The sequence below is a fragment of the Octodon degus genome, unplaced genomic scaffold (assembly GCF_000260255.1).
Source record: "Octodon degus isolate 3935 unplaced genomic scaffold, OctDeg1.0 scaffold00096, whole genome shotgun sequence".
Lineage (NCBI taxonomy): Eukaryota > Metazoa > Chordata > Mammalia > Rodentia > Octodontidae > Octodon > Octodon degus.
Window position 1 is genome coordinate 10,440,943 of NW_004524672.1, and position 17,587 is coordinate 10,458,529.

The 17,587-nt window shown below is 42.2% G+C and overlaps 1 protein-coding gene across 3 annotated transcripts in view; it reads right to left on the reverse strand.

Annotated features, from left to right (window-relative positions):
• The window catches only part of Plcd4 (phospholipase C delta 4), a 38,481-nt gene extending 27,053 nt beyond the window's left edge, over positions 1 to 11,428 (reverse strand). For all 3 annotated transcript variants that reach the window (XM_023723019.1, XM_023723018.1, XM_004638244.2), the window contains exons 1-6: positions 11,269 to 11,428; positions 4,868 to 4,923; positions 4,579 to 4,737; positions 2,447 to 2,675; positions 1,223 to 1,352; positions 464 to 695 (exon numbers count right to left, since the gene is read on the reverse strand). In XM_023723019.1, coding sequence (XP_023578787.1) covers positions 464 to 695; positions 1,223 to 1,352; positions 2,447 to 2,675; positions 4,579 to 4,737; positions 4,868 to 4,889 — 772 coding nt within the window. In that variant the 5' untranslated portion in view covers positions 4,890 to 4,923; positions 11,269 to 11,428. The remainder of the gene's footprint in view (positions 1 to 463; positions 696 to 1,222; positions 1,353 to 2,446; positions 2,676 to 4,578; positions 4,738 to 4,867; positions 4,924 to 11,268) is intronic.
• Positions 11,429 to 17,587: the final 6,159 nt, after the last annotated feature.

Below are 17,587 nucleotides of genomic sequence, written 5' to 3' on the forward strand. Positions count from 1 at the left end.
ACAAGGGCCTGAGTTCAATCCCAGGTTCCACAAAAATAAATAAATAAATAAATAAATAAATAAATAAATAAAATAAAGGGACAGTGAGCAGGAACTATGAAGGTGAACCAGAGGAAACAGAATCATTTCCGCTAGAGAAGAAGGTCATGGATTTTCTATTTCACCCAAGTCAAAGCTGATAGCAGGAAAACTTCCCCAAAGTAAAGGTTATGAGCCAGGAGTATATTAAATGACCAGTGGGGAAGAGTGGAGTCCTCTAGACCCTGCTTGTTTGGGCAGGGAATGGCTGTTCTCTTTCTGGAGGAGTGGCTAACTGAGGTGACTGCACAGGGGGCCAGGACAGGACTGGATTCAGCCTCCTCCTAGGAAGATGTTGGGCAGAAGATTGCTTCTCGCTGTATCTTTTAAATTATAGCCCTTGCCCTGTCCCCCACATCTGGTGCCTCTCCACAGTTTCCCTTACCACTCTCTGAAGGCTCGTAGCGGTTAATGAGTTCCAAAGCAAGATCAGGAGCACAGCCTTTTTCTTTCTGCTCTATCTGAAGGAAATCCACAAATTCCAGGAGGGTCAACTTCTGCCCATCAGCCGAAAAGTTTTCAAAGAGTTCCTGTACCTCATTACGCTTAGTCAGTGCCTTATAGAACTGTACAAATTCTTCTCCTTCCAGAGTCCCAGACTGGGAGATGTCTGCTGTCTACAAAAGGTTACAGGAGAGCAGATAGACACTTTAAAGGCAAATTTTGTGACTTTCACCAGCCCTGTAAGGGCAACCTTATTGATAAATTCAAACATTCTTCCATAAAATGCCTCCAGAACTCCTGACATTTAGTGTTCATAGATGAAGCCACTTCAGTAAGTTAAAAGCAAAGTTTCTGCCATATCATTTGCTACAAAAGAAAATTTTGTATCTCCTAAAGGTCCCCAAAAGGTCAGAAGAAACTCCCTCCTATTTATTCACATTCCTGCGAGGGCTTCGTACTATGTACCTGCAAAGTTGTGGCCAGGAACAGAAAGCTAAGCTCCTGGAGGTCCAGCACAACAACATATTGCTATCTATTTTTCATAGATTTACAATTCATCTTTCTAACAAGACTGGCAAGAATCATTTTCCAATCATTTTCCCATTTTGCCTGTCATAGTGCTCAAAGACACAGCAGGGATTCAACAAATGAATGTTCCTGATAAAGGTCAAAAGCCATCTGGCTCCCCCAGAAGACTTACCTGGAAAAGGTTAAAAGCATATTCTTGGTCCATCTCCACATTCATTAGGTGCAACAGCCGCTGAATTTCTTCAAAACTCATCCGACCATCCTGGTTTTTGTCTCCACGCTGGAACCAGTCACTCAGCCATCTAACTCTGAGTCAAGGCAAAAGCACTGTGTGTGTGTGTGTGTGTGTGTGTGTGTGTGTGTGTGTGTGTGTGTTAACTCATTCATACCTCTTCCCTTCTTGTCTAGTCTCTCTCCCATGTCAATCCATTCTCCACAGAACTTCTACAATAATCTCTCCCAAGCACGAATCTATCTCTCTACAGCATGGCCCAGGCATATGCAGATTTCCTGCAGCAGATCTCCCTGTTTGCAGAAAGACATCCAATTTTCATAAGACAGAATTAAAATCTTCACTCTGTGATATGGTGCAATCCAGCATTCTTGTATCTAGCATCCCTACTTTCTTTCTTTCTTTTTTTTAATGTCCCTACTTTCTGATGTCCCACTCTGTCCTGGTCTTCAGTCTCCTACCTCTGGATTTCACTTTTCTCTTTCTGTTCAAATATTACTTCATCTTTCTTTTTTTTATTTTATTCTTATTTTAATTATCTTTCCTTTTTTGTACCAGGAATTGAACTCAGGACCTTGTGCTTGCCAGGCAGGCACATAAGCCACTGAGCTCTCTCCAGCCCTACTTCATCTTAAGGCAGGCTGTTATGCTATTTCTCCCCTGAAGCTTTCTCAGAGCACTATAAATTATTTTTCTTCCTTTGAATGTATACAAATAATCTAATTATTGTAATATTCCTTTGGTACTTAGATCACACAATTCCATCCTTTCCACTAAGGTGATTTCTGTGTCTAATTAATCTTTTTATTCTAAAACTTGGCATGTTGCTTGGTACATCCTGCTTTGTGGTGATGAATGAAGTAACATACAATCTAGGAATCCTGAAGTGCTATACCACAGAGCTCTCTAAGGAGTTGCTTCCTGTCTCTGTGGCAGTTAATACACCAGGATCTTCTGTTCAGCTCTCAGCAGCAGCAGTCCATCTGTCTGCCTATTCATGCCCAAACTCTACCTGGCTGTATCTTTGCCCTCCCTGGCATCCATTTCTTCCTTAGAACCCTTAGTGATACATCAGCCTGAGGTCTTTTCCATCTTCCCTAGTGCTGCAGCGCTTGGCTCCTTAAGGCATTCATTCCCTACCCTGACTCTACATCTCATTGATACTGGTCTAGCCGCTCTTGTTGGTCCATGCTGGTAACAAGGTCCACCAACAGCTGGAGTCCTCGCATCCAAGTTTGCGCATCCTCAGCACTGTTAGCTACCAAGTCCAGATTGGAGCGACGACCATGGAAGACAACAGTGAAGCCCTGTTCCAGTGGGAACTCCTCTGCCAGACTGCGCAGCAACTCAGAATCATGGCCCTTCCGCACTGTCTCAACATCAGAGACCGAGACTGTCAGAGAAGAAGTGGGTGGGAATATTAAGGAAGGGAATCCAACAAATCACAGCAAAGACGAGCAGCACACTCTTCTCCATGAAGATATACAGAGTTGGAACCCTAAATTCTATAGGAAGAGTCCTAAAAGGCATTAGTGCATGGAGATGCAGACTTCTGGATCTCAGGAGTCAACAGTCATTACTGTTCTCATAGGCACTATGGCAAGGGGCCTGTGCTAGAAGTGCTTAGATGTGGCTTCCAGCCACCAGCTGGCAATCTGACAACAGAACAAAAGAACTTGAATCCCTGTTGTCCTTGTCTTAGGCAATGGATATCTCCCTTCCAGGGCTAGTCTCAATAGTGATCACAATAGAACTGGTAGAGATGACAAATTGAAACGCATTTGGAGAGTAGAAGCAATTATATGCTCAAAGAAGGCAGCATATGTTCAAATCAAGCTTGAGGGTTTTTTCTTTCCAAATGTCTCGGAAGGAGCCAGAGAAATTCTACTTCTTACCTCTACTGGGAGTGGGTTAAAATATGACCTTTGGATATGTGTGTAAAGCAGACTCTCTAAGATTCTATTTGTGATCAGATTTTTAATTTTAATTTTGTTTTGTTTTGTTTTTGTTGTGTTTTTGAGACAGTCTCACTAGCTAATTCAGACTAACCTCTTATTTGTGGTGATCCTCCTGCCTCAGCCTCTCAAAGACTGGGATTCCAGTGATGCACCACCACACATACTGGCTATGAGATGTTTAAAGATATCATAGTTTGGGGGCTGGAGAGATGGCTCAGTGGTCTAAAGCACCTACTTGAAACAAGCTTGACAAAGCACAGGGACCGCGGTTTGATCCCCCAGCACCACATGCCAGCCAGCCGCGCCCCCTGGTGGGCTGAGCTGGCCACACACACACACACACACACACACACACACACACACACACAATAAATAAATGTAAAAAAAAAAAAAGATATCATAGTTTGGTCAACAGAATCTACTGTTTTGATATGTTTTTGAATGGCTAACTTTGATTAATCAGATTCTGTTTTAGGTGCCACATACATTATTTCATTCAATCTCTGTAACCTACTAGGCAGATAGTGATTAATCTGATGATAGAGCAAAAAAGTGGCAAAGCCAGAGCTTTAATTCAGCAGATTGATGTCTGAGATAATGGTCTTATTTGTTTGTTTGGTTATGGTTGTATAATAAGAACACCAGCAACAACCAAAAATAAGATTTAACCAATGAGTCAGTAGTTGTGGTAAACACCTCTAATCCCAGCCCTCTGGGAACCTGAGGAGGAGCCTAACCTGGGTGACTTAGTGAGATCCTGTCTCCAAAAACATTAAAAGGGCATGGGACTGACTGTGGAGGATATTGGTACATACTTATAATCTCAGCACTGAGGAGGCTGAGGCAGGAAGATCACTGTGAGTTGGAGGTCTGCCTGAACTACATAGTCTTTAAAAACAAAAACAAACAAAAAAAATCTGGGGGGCTGGGAAGATGGCTCAGTGGAATAAGTGCTTCCCTGGCAAGTGCAAGGGTCTGAGTTCAATCCCCAGTTCCACCAAAAACAAACAAACAAACAAAAAAAAATGAGCTGGGGGTATAGTTGAGTTTCTAATTCACTCTCCAGGAAAACACATACACACACACATTTTCTTCTATGACTTGAGCTTTATTATGTGCCAGCACTCATCTAAATTCCTTATATGGAAAAACAAATTTAATCCTCACAACAGCCCTACAAAGACACATTATGATCTGGTTATGATCTGTATGGGCTCAGACACAGCCACAAAGGGCATGAGATCAGTGGAATCCTGGTCCCTCCCCTGCCCTCAGGCTGCCAGGCTCCTCAGGGACCTACTCGCCCATGTGCCCACCCTAGTCCTCCAGGTCACTCACAGCTGGGCTTCTCACTGCCCCCGGCCTGCCGTGAATGCCAGACTGTCATGCCATCATTCTGAAGTCTGAAGTATCTTAGCTTCTTCCAGCTTTTGGACCTCACCTTGCGGATCAGCATGCCTTCTTGCATCAGCAGCAGATCCTGATCAGTAGTCAGCTCTGTGCCAGAAAAAGCAGAGACTAGGGAGCTAGCAGGAAGGGTAGAGGGCCCAGAGGAGCCCTGGAATCCAGGTCCAGCCCTCTTCCCTTCCCTGGACTGCCCCAAACCTTCCTCTGCAAGGTTACTCACGGTCCTGTATCAGGGATGCCATCACCCCTCGCTCTACTAGCTGGTGCCAGAGTCACCTGAAGGAACAAGGAGGAGCAAAGAGCGTGTGTGAATGTTGGAGATCTAAGAAGCAAGAGAAAGAGGCTGACATTTTCTTACTCTATACAGTATGTAGCTATTTTTACTTCTACTTTGAGTTTGTGACTCTGAGGTTTAGGGAGGTTAAGATACTTGCCTCAAATGACATAAGGATTAGAATTTAAACCCAGATATGTGTGATTCCAGAGCCTCTGTTGTTTTCCATGGCTAATTAGAGGCCTAAACCGTCCATCTGCCAAATACCCTCTTGTTACGCGTTACCCTACAATCTATTAGGCAACTCTTTTTTTTTTTAATTTTTATTTTTTTTATTTTTCAACAAATAATACACTGCATATATTCTTCTTAGTGGTTAATTGCTGTACAAGATGCGGACTTGTGATCCTATTTACAAACACCATTAGAACAAATCATTCTATTCATTAACAGAATGTAACTATATATCTATCCCAACCACTTTGAATACATAGATACAAAATGGACATTCATCTGTATACCCCATTTTTTCTAAGTTCCGTTATTGAATATTATAGGTGTGTAAACTCAGCAAAATATTCTAAAAGAGTCCAGTAGCCCATAATAGCATTGGGTCTTCTGTTTAACTGGCAATGTCAGAAATTATTGACCTGAGTCCCCCACAGCTCAACTTAACAGCATGGCTTTATTTCTTATAATTTCGTCTTCATACTTTTCTGCTGGATGGTTAAGACCAAGGTAAAGCAGGACCTGTGCAACAAGAGTTGGAGCTTTTTGGTCTGAGAAGGTCAGTGAAATGCCCTCAGGATTTGTCCTGAGATCCTGTACCTCAGATTGTAGAACCTTTATCAGTGCAGCCATGTGGATGAGTCACGGCCAATGCTTGGCCAATGTGCTCTCTGTGAAAGCCTGAGAGAGTATCTTCTCCCCATGTGACTCTCCTTAGGCCCACTCTATGTCATCGATCACTTTCCTCTTTGGCCCCATAATCTTCTTGATCAGAAAATTTGGGACACTACCGAGGTACATGACGTTACAGTACAAGTTCTCATATGTCCTGAGTCTTGGGCAACTCTTCCATAACGAGTTTGCTCTTCATCTCTTTATTCAGAACTACCATTTTGTTAGGCAGCCCCTTTCAGAACTTGGAATTTCTCCACACCTTAGCTTTCTCTTTTCCAGGTGGAATCATCCCAGCTTCCCTCTTCTGGGACCCTTGTCCATGAGCCCATGTGGATTTTCCAGCTCTGAAGGGGTAGGGAGGCCTGAAGGGCTGGACAACAGTATGTGAGTCTCTTCTACAACACCTAATTATATTCTTTTGTGTTTCCATGATGAAACATATTTTCTATTCTTTTTCCTCTTCTCCTCCTCTTGTGTGGTGCTGAGGATCAAACCTGGGGTCTTATACATGCTGAACAAGTACCCTGTCACTGAGCTAGACCCACAGCCTTATATTCTTCATAACAGTTATTCTCACAGGTTTGTTTGTGTGGGTGTTATTGGAGACTAAATCCAAGACCTTTGCACTGAGCTACATCTCCAGGCCCTTTTTATTTTCTTGAGACAGGTTCTCACTACCTTGCAATCTTTCTTTAGTCTCCAGAGTGCTAGGATTACAGGCATAGACCACCACAACTGATTTATTCTCATAGATTTTAATGAACCGAAAATGTTACACAAAGTTAGATAAATGATGCCATCAGTAATCCCAGAACTCTGGATGACAGAGGCAGGAGAATCACAAGTTTGAGCCCCATCTGAGCAACTTAGTAATTTCCTATCTTAAAATGAAAACTCAAAAAGAGGATGTGGCTCAGTGCAAAGACCCTTACTACTAGGAAAAATAATTACACAAATCTCAGAATTATATTTGCAAGTTAAAAAAGGATACCTTTTTAAAAATATATGCTGTCCAATTTAGAACCTAGTTAAACTATCCTAGCCTCCCATAACAAACTTTCCTTAAAGAAAACTAGAAGAGTTAATATGTGGCCACTTTGATTCTAGTTTTGCCTATTTAGTGAGCAGACATTTTGACCACATTAAGCTAGAACAAAGCTCATGAGACGTGAAACTCTCTTTGCATAAACAAAGGACTTACACTTGAATGGAAATATACTGTTTAATTAAGAAGCTTAAAATAGCTTAGCAAGGGTCCACGGAGATGGCTCAGTAGAACAAGAACTTCCCTGGCAAGTGAAGGGCCTGAGTTCAATCCTCAGTTCTGACAAAAAAAAAAAAAAAAAAAAAAAAAAAAAAAAGTTTAGTGGATTAAAGCATCTGCAAGCAGGCACAGGGGCTGGGGATCCGACCCCCGGGCCTGCCATGTCAGCCCTGCCCCTGCGGTGCACTGAGACAGCAATTGAGACTGGGTGTGGTGGTGTGCACCTGTTATCCCAACTCTTGGGAGGCTGTAAACAGGCAGATCACTATGAGTCCAATCTAGTAGTGAGACCCTGAACACCCTGTAGATGCTTCTCTAAAATACAAAAAAAAAAGGGCCGGGGAGATGGCTCAGCAGGATAAGCGCTTAACTGGCAAACGCAAGGATCTGAGTTCAATCCCTGGTTCTGAAAAAAAAATAAAAATAAAAAAAAATAAAATACAAAAAAAAAAATCGATAGTGGAGAATATCTTAAGTTTTGAGTATCTGAAAAGCAATCATTTAGTATTCCATGAAAACAGTTATAGTTAACTTCTGCATTTTAAAATAAAAAATGTTAAGTCTGATGTGGCTTGACTGAGGTCACAGGTAGGGTATATTAGAATCCTGTCTCTCCAAAGATGGAATAAAGTCATTTAGAAGTAACTAATCCAGGGCCAGGGAGATGGCTTAGTGGAATAAGCACTTCCCTGGCAAGGGCAAAGGCCTGAGTTCACTTCCTGGTTCCACCAGTAACTAATCCTCATGCAGAATGTGAGGGTCACTGAAAACAACAGCATCCCTGACTCCAGGATCCAGATAAAGCTTTAAAAAAGGATTGCAGAATAAGAGGGTAAAGTTGGGAAGCAGTCTCTTGGCTGAGGCTGAAGATGCATGTGTGTATGTGAGACCAGAACAAACCTCTGCATAGAAAAGGGTCCAAAAGTGTTTCCTGAGCGACAACAGCAGTTCCTTTTCTGTATGGGGATGCAGAGCTTAGAACATGAGGCATACAAAAACTATGCAAACAATGACTCAGCTATCTTGGGTCTTCACGCTGTTAATAGAGCAAGGTTGGCCTGAGTCTAATATCTAATACCCCATGCCAACACTTTGTCTTTACTCCTTTCTGAACTGTGGCTCTCACCTTTGGGATACAGGAACCTGTGGTGGGCCCTTGAGCCTGCCTGACAGAAGAATGACCTCACATTATACCCATGTCCAGGAGTCTCACGATGATGACCTAAAACAGGAAACTAGAGAATAGCACTTAAATGCCTGAACATCCTTAGTTTGGAAACTACTGCTTTTTTGTTTGCTTGTTTGTTTAAGGTCTTGCTATGTAGCCTAGGTTGGCCTTAAACTCACAATTTTCCTGTCTCAGTCTCCCCCAAGTGTTAAAATTAGAGGCATGTGCTACCATCCCTGGTGGAAACTACCACCTCTTTTTTTTTTTTTTTTCTTTTTGATGGAACCTGGGATTGAACTCAGGTCCTTGCGCTTGCCAGGGAAGCGCTTATTCTACTGATCCATCTCCCTGGCCCCTACCACCTCTTAAGCTGCTCTTTGAAAATTGTTTTTCCCTTCTTTGTCAAACTCTTCCAACCCCAGGGGTTGGCCTTTTTTTTTTTTTTTTTTTTTTTGGTACCAGGAGGGGAATCAAACTCATTCGACCTTGTGCTTGCCCCATAGCTGCTCATATCACAGAGCTATATTCTTGGGGCTTAGCTTTTCAAAAATTTAATTTTGATTGAATTCCTAAATCACTGCTTTAAACCTGGATACAACTGACATGTGCCAACTTCAGTCAACTTATGGAGATACATAAGGCCAAAACTGGACTTTAGGGAGAGGGGGACCGAGGACTAGGAAGACTGGTTGACCTGCCAGAGTCACTGAGTGACAGAACTGGAACTAGAACCCAGATCTCCATAGAGTCACCTAGGAGAGTGTGCCAAGACTCTGCCTTAGAAACAGACTTCTCTAGAAAACAGGTTAAAGCGAGGCTAGGAATCCACCAGGAGCAATGACATTTCATCTCTTCGTTATTTGTGTTCTCTTCTAGCCCACCAATTGGCTTTTCTTCCCCTTTTCTTTCCTTTTCCCATCCTATCCTGATTCTTCCTCTTCCTTTCTAGCTTCTCCCTCCCAATCCTTTGTTTTCCTCTTTGCTTACTTAGGTCATCCTTTTATTCTCTTCTCATCCCCTCTCTCCATCCCCTCTTCCTTTCATTTTTCTCCTTTGTCTCCACTAATTCCCAGTATCTCTCATTCCCATCTTCTCTGAGGATCTTGAGACTATGGTCCAGGAGAGAGGTCACTTGGGTTTGGACACTCGGTAGCATGTCCCTCTGCTCAGACTCTTTTCCCTGTATCCTAGGAAACTGACCAAACAAAGTGCCCAGAGAATGAACGTAAGCAAGAACCCAAGTGTTCTAGGTTATGGTGTTTCTTCTGCTAGCTAAAAAGATAGTCACAGCTGATACAGGTATAGTGAGAAGAGAAGGAACAAAAACATTTGGGAGTAAGGGTGCTGGCAAGGGCACAGAGAATGAAAACTGACAGTAAGAGAGTTCTTAAATATTCTTTCCTGAAGACGTCTTCAAGATATAGTTACCTGTCTAATATAGATGTGAAAATACACATAAATTAGGAGTTAGCCTAGAGCTACAGAACAAGACTTGACCGTTAACTTCTAAGTGGCTTTATGTCATCTACAGTTGGACTTTGCTAGTGACACCATTGATGCCAGCTACATTACAGCAGGACTCAAGGAGTCTCATTTGTCTCTGAGGAACAAGAAGGAAGAAAATCATTTTGTCTACTCCCTTGCTACTGGAGAGGATTATGCTTAACCTGATTTGTGTAAAGGGGACAGAATGGCTCTGGTCACAGGTCATAGCCCTCAGAATGTTAAGAGTTTGAAGGCTCTTTTACAGCACATATAATCTAAAGGTTCATGGCTAAATTAGTATTTCTTGAGGAGTACATTAAAACAGAAATCCCTTGGCTGCACCATAAAATCTACCAGAGGCCAGGGCCAGGGAGATGGCTCAGTGGAATAAGTGCTTCCCTAGCAAGTGCAAGGGCCTGAGTTCAATCCCCAGTTCCGCAAAAAAAAAAAAAAAAAAAAATCTACCAGAGGCCAGGGAGATAGCTCAGTGGAATAAGTGCTTGCCTGGCTAGTACGAGGTCCTGAGTTTGATCCCTGGTACCACAAAAAAGAAAAAAAAAATCTACCAAATCAAAAATTCCAAGTATAGGGCTCAAGAATATTAATAAGCACACCTGGTACAGGTGAATCTGGGAAACCCTAAATTCTCTTATTAAAGATTAGGAAATTATAATCAAAAGTCCCACAGCACAGCACTTGGTGCATCAACAAACTACCCTGGATCTTTAAGCAGGAGAACAAGGCACAGTATTGGAACTCTGGTTCCCTTCAGGGAAGTCTCGTAATTCTTCCTCTTACTAGGAGTTCCTCACTTCGCAAGGTCTTAGCTAACCCTTGTGTGGTAATCCTCAACAATCTGTCTGTGATATATGCTAAAGCCTGTCTACTGCAATTCTTTCTCTTCCCTCACTGTGGGCAGGCTCACTCCTCTGAGGAGTGGCAAGGGTTAGCACTCCTGGCCCTGGGCAGCTAAGAGACATCGTTAGCACTTTTTTAGTGAGTCCCAGGAATTGAACTCAGGACTTTGCACTTGCCAGGCAGGTGCTATGCCACTGTGCTATATCCCCAGCCTCCAGAGACAACTTTAAAGGACTGAAACAAGATGTGTTAGTGTATAACTGTCATTGTAACACTCAGAAGGCTGAGGCAGAAGAATCACAAATTCAAGCTGAGCCTGGGCAGCTTAGAGGCTTAGCAAGACACTATTTCAAAAATTTAAATGAATTAATGAATGAATAATAAAAATGGCTGGGAATGTGGCTCAGTGAAAAGCCACTGGTTCAATTCCCAGGACCATAAAAATAAAATCTAAACAAACAATGGGTGATTGACACAAATAAGAGGAAAACTGTCAGTCAGAGGGAAACAGGAAGAAGACCCTCGCTGAGCTGTTTGGGTGGGAGAAGGATCTAGGTAACAAACTGATCAGGGTAGGTAAGTTAGCTAAAGGACAGAGGGAGAGACTCAGGCAGGTCAGAGCAGAGCGGAGAGCAGAGAGGAGGCTGGCCAGAACTGCCAGGCCCTTACCGTGTCTGTGAGCTATGTTTCCAGAGCTCTGCGATGCTCTCCACTGTGGGCTGAGGAAGCCCAGTCTGGCTTCTTTTCTCCTGTGCACTTGCTTGCTTCCTCTCCTCTCCTACTGCAGTTAGTTTCTATTACAGGCAGGGTTACAGGCAAAGGCAAGGAGAAGGGTGCGGAGAGGTGTAAGCTCTTTCCTTAGTCCAGCCCATCCAGCTCTTAAAGGCCCAGGACGCTGTCCATGTGGGGGTGGCAGGGCAGGAGAAGGGGATTAAGGGGAGGGATTGTCTGACGATGAATCTCCACAGAGAAGCCTGGTGGCCCTTTATCTTGATGCCCACCCTCCCCCACAGCCCCAGCTGACCCCAATCCTGCAGTAGCACTCAAAGCGAAACTCAAGGAGTGTCTGAACTGCAGTGCTCCATGAATCACTGCTTTTCATTCTGGTGGGTCTCTGCATGTAGAATGGCTGGTTTTGCTCTCATTTCATCTGGCTGCTTTCCACAGTGTCTGTTTCAGCATGCTCATGTGTATCTGCATCCTGCCTTGGCAGGCATTCAGTGGCACAGCAAAGGAAGAAAGTAGGATGGGAAAGGAGGAAGATAAGGAGAAAGGGAGGGAGGAATGGTGATACAGTGTCAAGGGTCAGTCTCTATGAACTTATATAGGGATTGCTTAAATATTGAAGAGTGTACACATGAATGTGAAATAACTCATCCCCCCTTACACTGATTCATTACTTCTACAAGCATTTGTTCAGTGTTAGGACATGCATCTATGTTTTACAGAGCAGGAGTAGAGATGAAGTAAGTTCATGGCGTGTAAGAATCCAGAATGGAGGAAGTACAGAAAATAATGAGCCCCTCACAAGGGTGACTGACAGGACAGCAGGTACACAAACAAAGATCAAGGAAAGGGGGCCATATTAGGAGAGGAATAGGGGATTATAAAGAGTTTACTGTATCATGATCCCATACTTCACAATGAGAGACTGAGGTGCAGGAAAGTGTAGACTCACAAGTGTCCACAGCAGAACATCCAGCTTCTTAACACTCTCATAGCTTTGAAGGCTGGATTTGCTTTTGCTCTGCTTTGGGAAAGTTTTGTGGTGTGGCTCTTTCTTGACCAGGGAATAACAGGCAGTTGAGGCACAAGGCACAGCTCTGAGTAGAGCTTCTGTAGAATCCTTAGAAATGTTTTTCTGTAAGGTACATTTTAACCATAGGCACAGAGTGAACCAGCTGTGTTAAATGATTTTAAGTGTGCTAAGATCTGGCTGGCTCTCATGGTCCCCACCCTGCAACATCCCTCTGCTGCCTAATATGTTACCATTAGTGGTTATTCATAGCTCAATTTTTAGGTCCCTCAAAATAAAATCTTACTAGATGATGACCATAGATAAGGAAATATTTGACAGGATGGGGACATATACCTGGCTTTTGGAATAGCTGGCCAAGTTGTTTCAAGTCCTGAGGGCTAACAGAGTTCTTCACTATATAATAATTTACTAAGTTATAATCTCTGTAGTTTTCTGTATCTGTGCTATATTTTACAATGAAAGGACTTAAAACTTTTGCATCTAGAAATTTTTGAAACCTTAACTTTTTTTTCTTTTCTTTCTTTTTTTTTTTTTAAGATAGAGTCTCACTTTGTAGTACAGGTTGGCCTTAAACCTGCTGCAGTCCTCCTGCCTCATCCTCCTGAATATCCAAATGCTGAGATTATAGGCAGGCATATGCCACTGTGCCTAGCATTAATGCTCTTAAAAAATTTTTACCTAGATTAGATTAACCATACTCTTCCATTGTTTTTTGAAACAGGATCTCACTATGTAATTCAGACTGGCCTTGAACTCATTACATAGCCCAGGGTGGCTTTGAACTCACAGTGATTCTCCTGTCTTAGCCTCACAAGTACTGTGATTACAGGTGCCTGCCACCTTGCCTGGCTACTGAAAGCAGGCTTTGATAGGTGAAGAGAAGAGTATAAAAGGAAGGGAATCATTACAAGTTAGGTGGACATTCATTGGGAATAGGAAGAGTAGGGAGAGCACTGATATGTAAATGATGATTTCAGACTCCACATTAACAGCAGTCCTGGCTCATGTGCTTGTCTAGCTATCCCATTTCTACCCACCTGACAGCATCATCTCATCATCTCCTTTTTTTCTGAGCTTCATCCTGACATTCCTTGTACCCCCTGCCTTTTTTTTTTTTTTTTTTTTTTTTCCAGTGCCATGCTGATTTTGTCACAGTAACTTTGTAGCCCATGTCAAACTTGCAAAGATCCTAACAATCCTCCTGCCCCAGTCTCCCAAGTGCTAGGAATACAGGCATGGGCCACCACACCTAGCTGTTTTTTTTTTTTTAATTATTATTATCTAAATAAAATACAAATAGTAATAAAAAAAATTAGAAACCCCACTCCTCTTTTAACTCCAAGGCTATATGTATTTGCTTCTCCCTGAATCCTATCAGCTCAATGCTGCCAAACCTTTCCTTTGGAGTGATCTGTCAAAGCTGTTAGCGCTTATTCTGGCCTTAACAGGAGTGCATATCTCAAATGTTACAGTCTGTTTCAGCGTTCTCACCCTACTACTTCTCAGTGGGGTGAGGATTTGAAGACTTTAACAAGGTTAGTATGGCTTCAAAGAGTGTCCATCTTCTGAAGAACTCTCATTAGATCCAAAGGAAGCAGACAGGGCCTCAGGCAGAGGAACTGGCCATCTGGTTTGGTAATCCCTATTTCTGCAGAACTCCTGGCCCTTCCCCCTCAGCTGCCTATTATTAACAGATCCAGAAATTTAATCAGGGCATCAGCAGCAGAGGGACTTTCTGGGAACTGTGCCCAGGAAAGGTCTAGAAGTCTAAATTAAAATGAAGCAGCAGCTGTACTGAGAGTACTAGAGACCTAACCACAATACTCTCACACTGCCACCCAGCCTACCTAGGCCCTCCTCACCCAGGGCCACATTAGAGCCCTCTGTTTTTTCAGGATAATCAGGCCAGCAAATCTGAGCTCAGTTCCCCAGGTTATTCAGCCAAATTACTTAAACTTCTGAAATAAAGCATCATCCTGGTGGCCAAAAAGGCAACTAAAAACTATTCCCTCTAAGAATCATAAATATGAGAGCTTCATAGAATTAAAAGCTAGGATATATAATGTCAAGAAACCAGAGAATAGGGGCTGGTGAGATGGCTCAGTGGTCTAAAGCACCTACTCAGAACAAGCTTAGCAAAGCACAGGGACCACGGTTCAATCCCCTAGCACCACATGCCAGCCAGCCCTGCCCCCTGGTGGGCTGAGCTGGCCACACACACACACACACACACACACACAAATAAAAATAAAGAAACCAGAGAATATATAACCACTCTGCCATTCCTGCATAATTTTACTCATTGAGTGGGTGTGAGGTATTTTAAAAAACTGAAAAAAACCAGGCTTATTTATTTATTTATTATTTATTTTGCAGAGCTGGGGATTGAACTCAGGCTCTTATGCTTGCCAGGCAAGTGCTTATTCAACTGAGCTATCTCCCCAGCCCCTAGAAGGCTTTTTAAAAAAATGTATTTAGTACAGGGTCTCACTACACTGACTGGACTCGGAGTAATCCTCCGGTTTACAGCCTCACAAGCACTGGGATTACAGGCATGTGCCATCATGCCCAGTCTCATATGCCCTTTCAACTTGCCCCGGAGGGCGGGGCAGGCACAGCAGGCGTCTGCCTAAACAGGTGCTTTAATCCCGAGCTGTCTGGGCCAGCCCTTCAATAGGAGGCTTTTGAAATAAAGACTACAAATGGTATAATATTCTATACCAAGACAAAAGTTTGATAAAGGAGCATAAAAATGAAATGTGTTATTTTTTAAGAGTTATGTCTACAAAAAGGTTGAAAATTAAAAGAAGATATCTAGGAACAGTTAAATATGTTTGAAAACATTAAGACTGCTATGGCATTTTTGGCAGAATTTTAGAATCAGTCTTTCAATTTTCACAAAAATAAACCTGCTGGGATTTTACTGATTATTTTGTCTTTTGAGACAGCGTCTTGCCATGCAGTTCAGGCTGGCCTTGAGCTCATTTTGTAGTCCAGTGAGCTTGAACTTGCAACGATCCTCATGTCTCAGTTTCCCAAGCACTGGAATGATAGGTGTGCATCACCATACCCGACTGGGATTGCAGATCAATTTGAAAAAAACCTAGCATCTTACAGTCCTTTCCTATCCATGGAGATGAGACATACCTCCATTTATATAGTCTTAATTTCTCTCCAGCAGGTTTTTTCGATGCAGAGATTTTGTAAACTGCTGTATCTATGTCTAGCTGCTTAAATTTATTATACAGTATGTTTTCTTTTTATTTTTTTAATTTAAAACAATAAAAATGATACAGAATTTCGAGGCAGGATAAGAAATTAACAATGGTCAATGTATTCCATATTGTCTCCAAAATGGTCAGATTACAAGATGTAGGCAAGCAAAATTATGATTTGTATTCTCTGGGTTTTAGCTTTCATGCTATTACACTATGTTTTTGAAGCCTCATTTTTCTATTTAGTTTTATATGTGGGCATGTAATTGATTTTCTTTGGTATTCTGTGACTATGCTAAATTCACTTATTAATCCTATATTTATAGTCACTTTTGGATTATCTTTGTACACAATCACACTGTCAACAACACAATAGTTTTCTTTACAATAATTTCATTTTTTTGGTTTATGACACTGACTGGGAAGTAATAAAGAGATTTGATAGTGGACATCTGTTTTACTGATCTCATAAAGATTTCAGTATTTTATTAGGGTTTTGTTGATCCTTTTTATTAAAGTCATGCGCTTCTTTTTGCCTTTTTGATACAGAGATTCTGTTGTGCACTTCAGGCTGGTCTTGAACTGGCAGCAATCCTCCTACCTCTGCTTCAGTGCTGGAGTGCTACAGGCATGCACCACCATACCCGGCTTTATTCCTGGTTCTCAAAATTTTCTCCTTTCTTTTTGAAGTGTTGCTGGGATTGAACCCATGGCCTTGTATATGTCAAATTCACATGCTACCAGTGAAATATAACCCCCTCTTAAAAAAATCATCTTGGGAATTATATTCTAATCTTTCTCTGCATCTATCTAAATGATTGTGATTTTTTTCTTCTTTGCTTATCTTTGAGATGGGGGTCTTACTGTGTAGTTTGTGCTGGCCTTGAAGGTGTGCTCCTCCAGCCTCCACAGTGCTGAGATTACATGTGTGCACCATCACATCTGCCCTCCTTTTAGGCCAAGAGCCTGAACTGAGTGCTTTCCACACAACTCTTTTTTGGTGCTAGGAATAGAACTCAGAATCTCCCCAAGAAGGCGCTGTGCTACTGAGCTATATCCCCAGGCCCTGCTCTCCTTTTAAACTGATTACTTGGATTTAGTTTTCAACTACAGTCAATCTTGTATTTTTGCAATAAACCCAATATATATATATATATATATATATATATATATATATATATATATAATTTTGATATAGATTTTTTTTTTTGTATGTGTGCTGGGGCTTGAGCCTAGGTCTACCACTAAGCTCTGTTGCATCTCCTTATTTGACACAGACTCACTATATTACTTATAACTGGCAATCTTCCTGATTCAGCTTCTCAAATAGCTGATGTCTAGGGATTTTGTTTATATTCATAGCAGAGGATGGTTGTTTTCCTTACGTTTTTTTCTTTGGCGGAACCGGGGATTGAACTCAGATCCTTGTGTTTGCCAGTCAAGCACTTATCCTACTGAGCCATCTCCCTGGCCCCTTCCTTATGTTATTGATAGGTTTGGTGGCAGGGTAATGCTGCTTTATCTTTTTGAGACAAGGTCTTCAACTCCCAATGATCTTTCTGCCTCAGCCTCCCAAGTGCTGGGATTACAGGTGACTGCTACCAGGCCTGGCAATGTTGCAATTTTTACCTTTTTGAGACAGGGTTTCAGGCTGGCCTCAAACTCACTTGTAGTTCAGATGGATCTCAACTCAGTGATCTTCCTGTCTCTGCATCCATGCATGGCTATGGCAATGCTGCTTTTAAGGTAAACTGGTGCTGGTCCCCAGTACTCAGGAGGCTGAAAAAGGTTCACTGAGTTTGAGACCAACCTGGGCTACAAAGTGAGCCCAAGGCCAGCCTGAACTACATAGTGAGACCCTGTGTCAAAAAGAACCCCCCAAAAAAACAAACTGGGATCCAGTCCCTTTTTGTAGTCTGAAAATTTATGACATCAGTCACTACGACAGCGAGGTGCTTTTATGTACTCAATTCAAGGGTTTATCAATTTTGACTGTGTTTAGAGACTCTTGGAA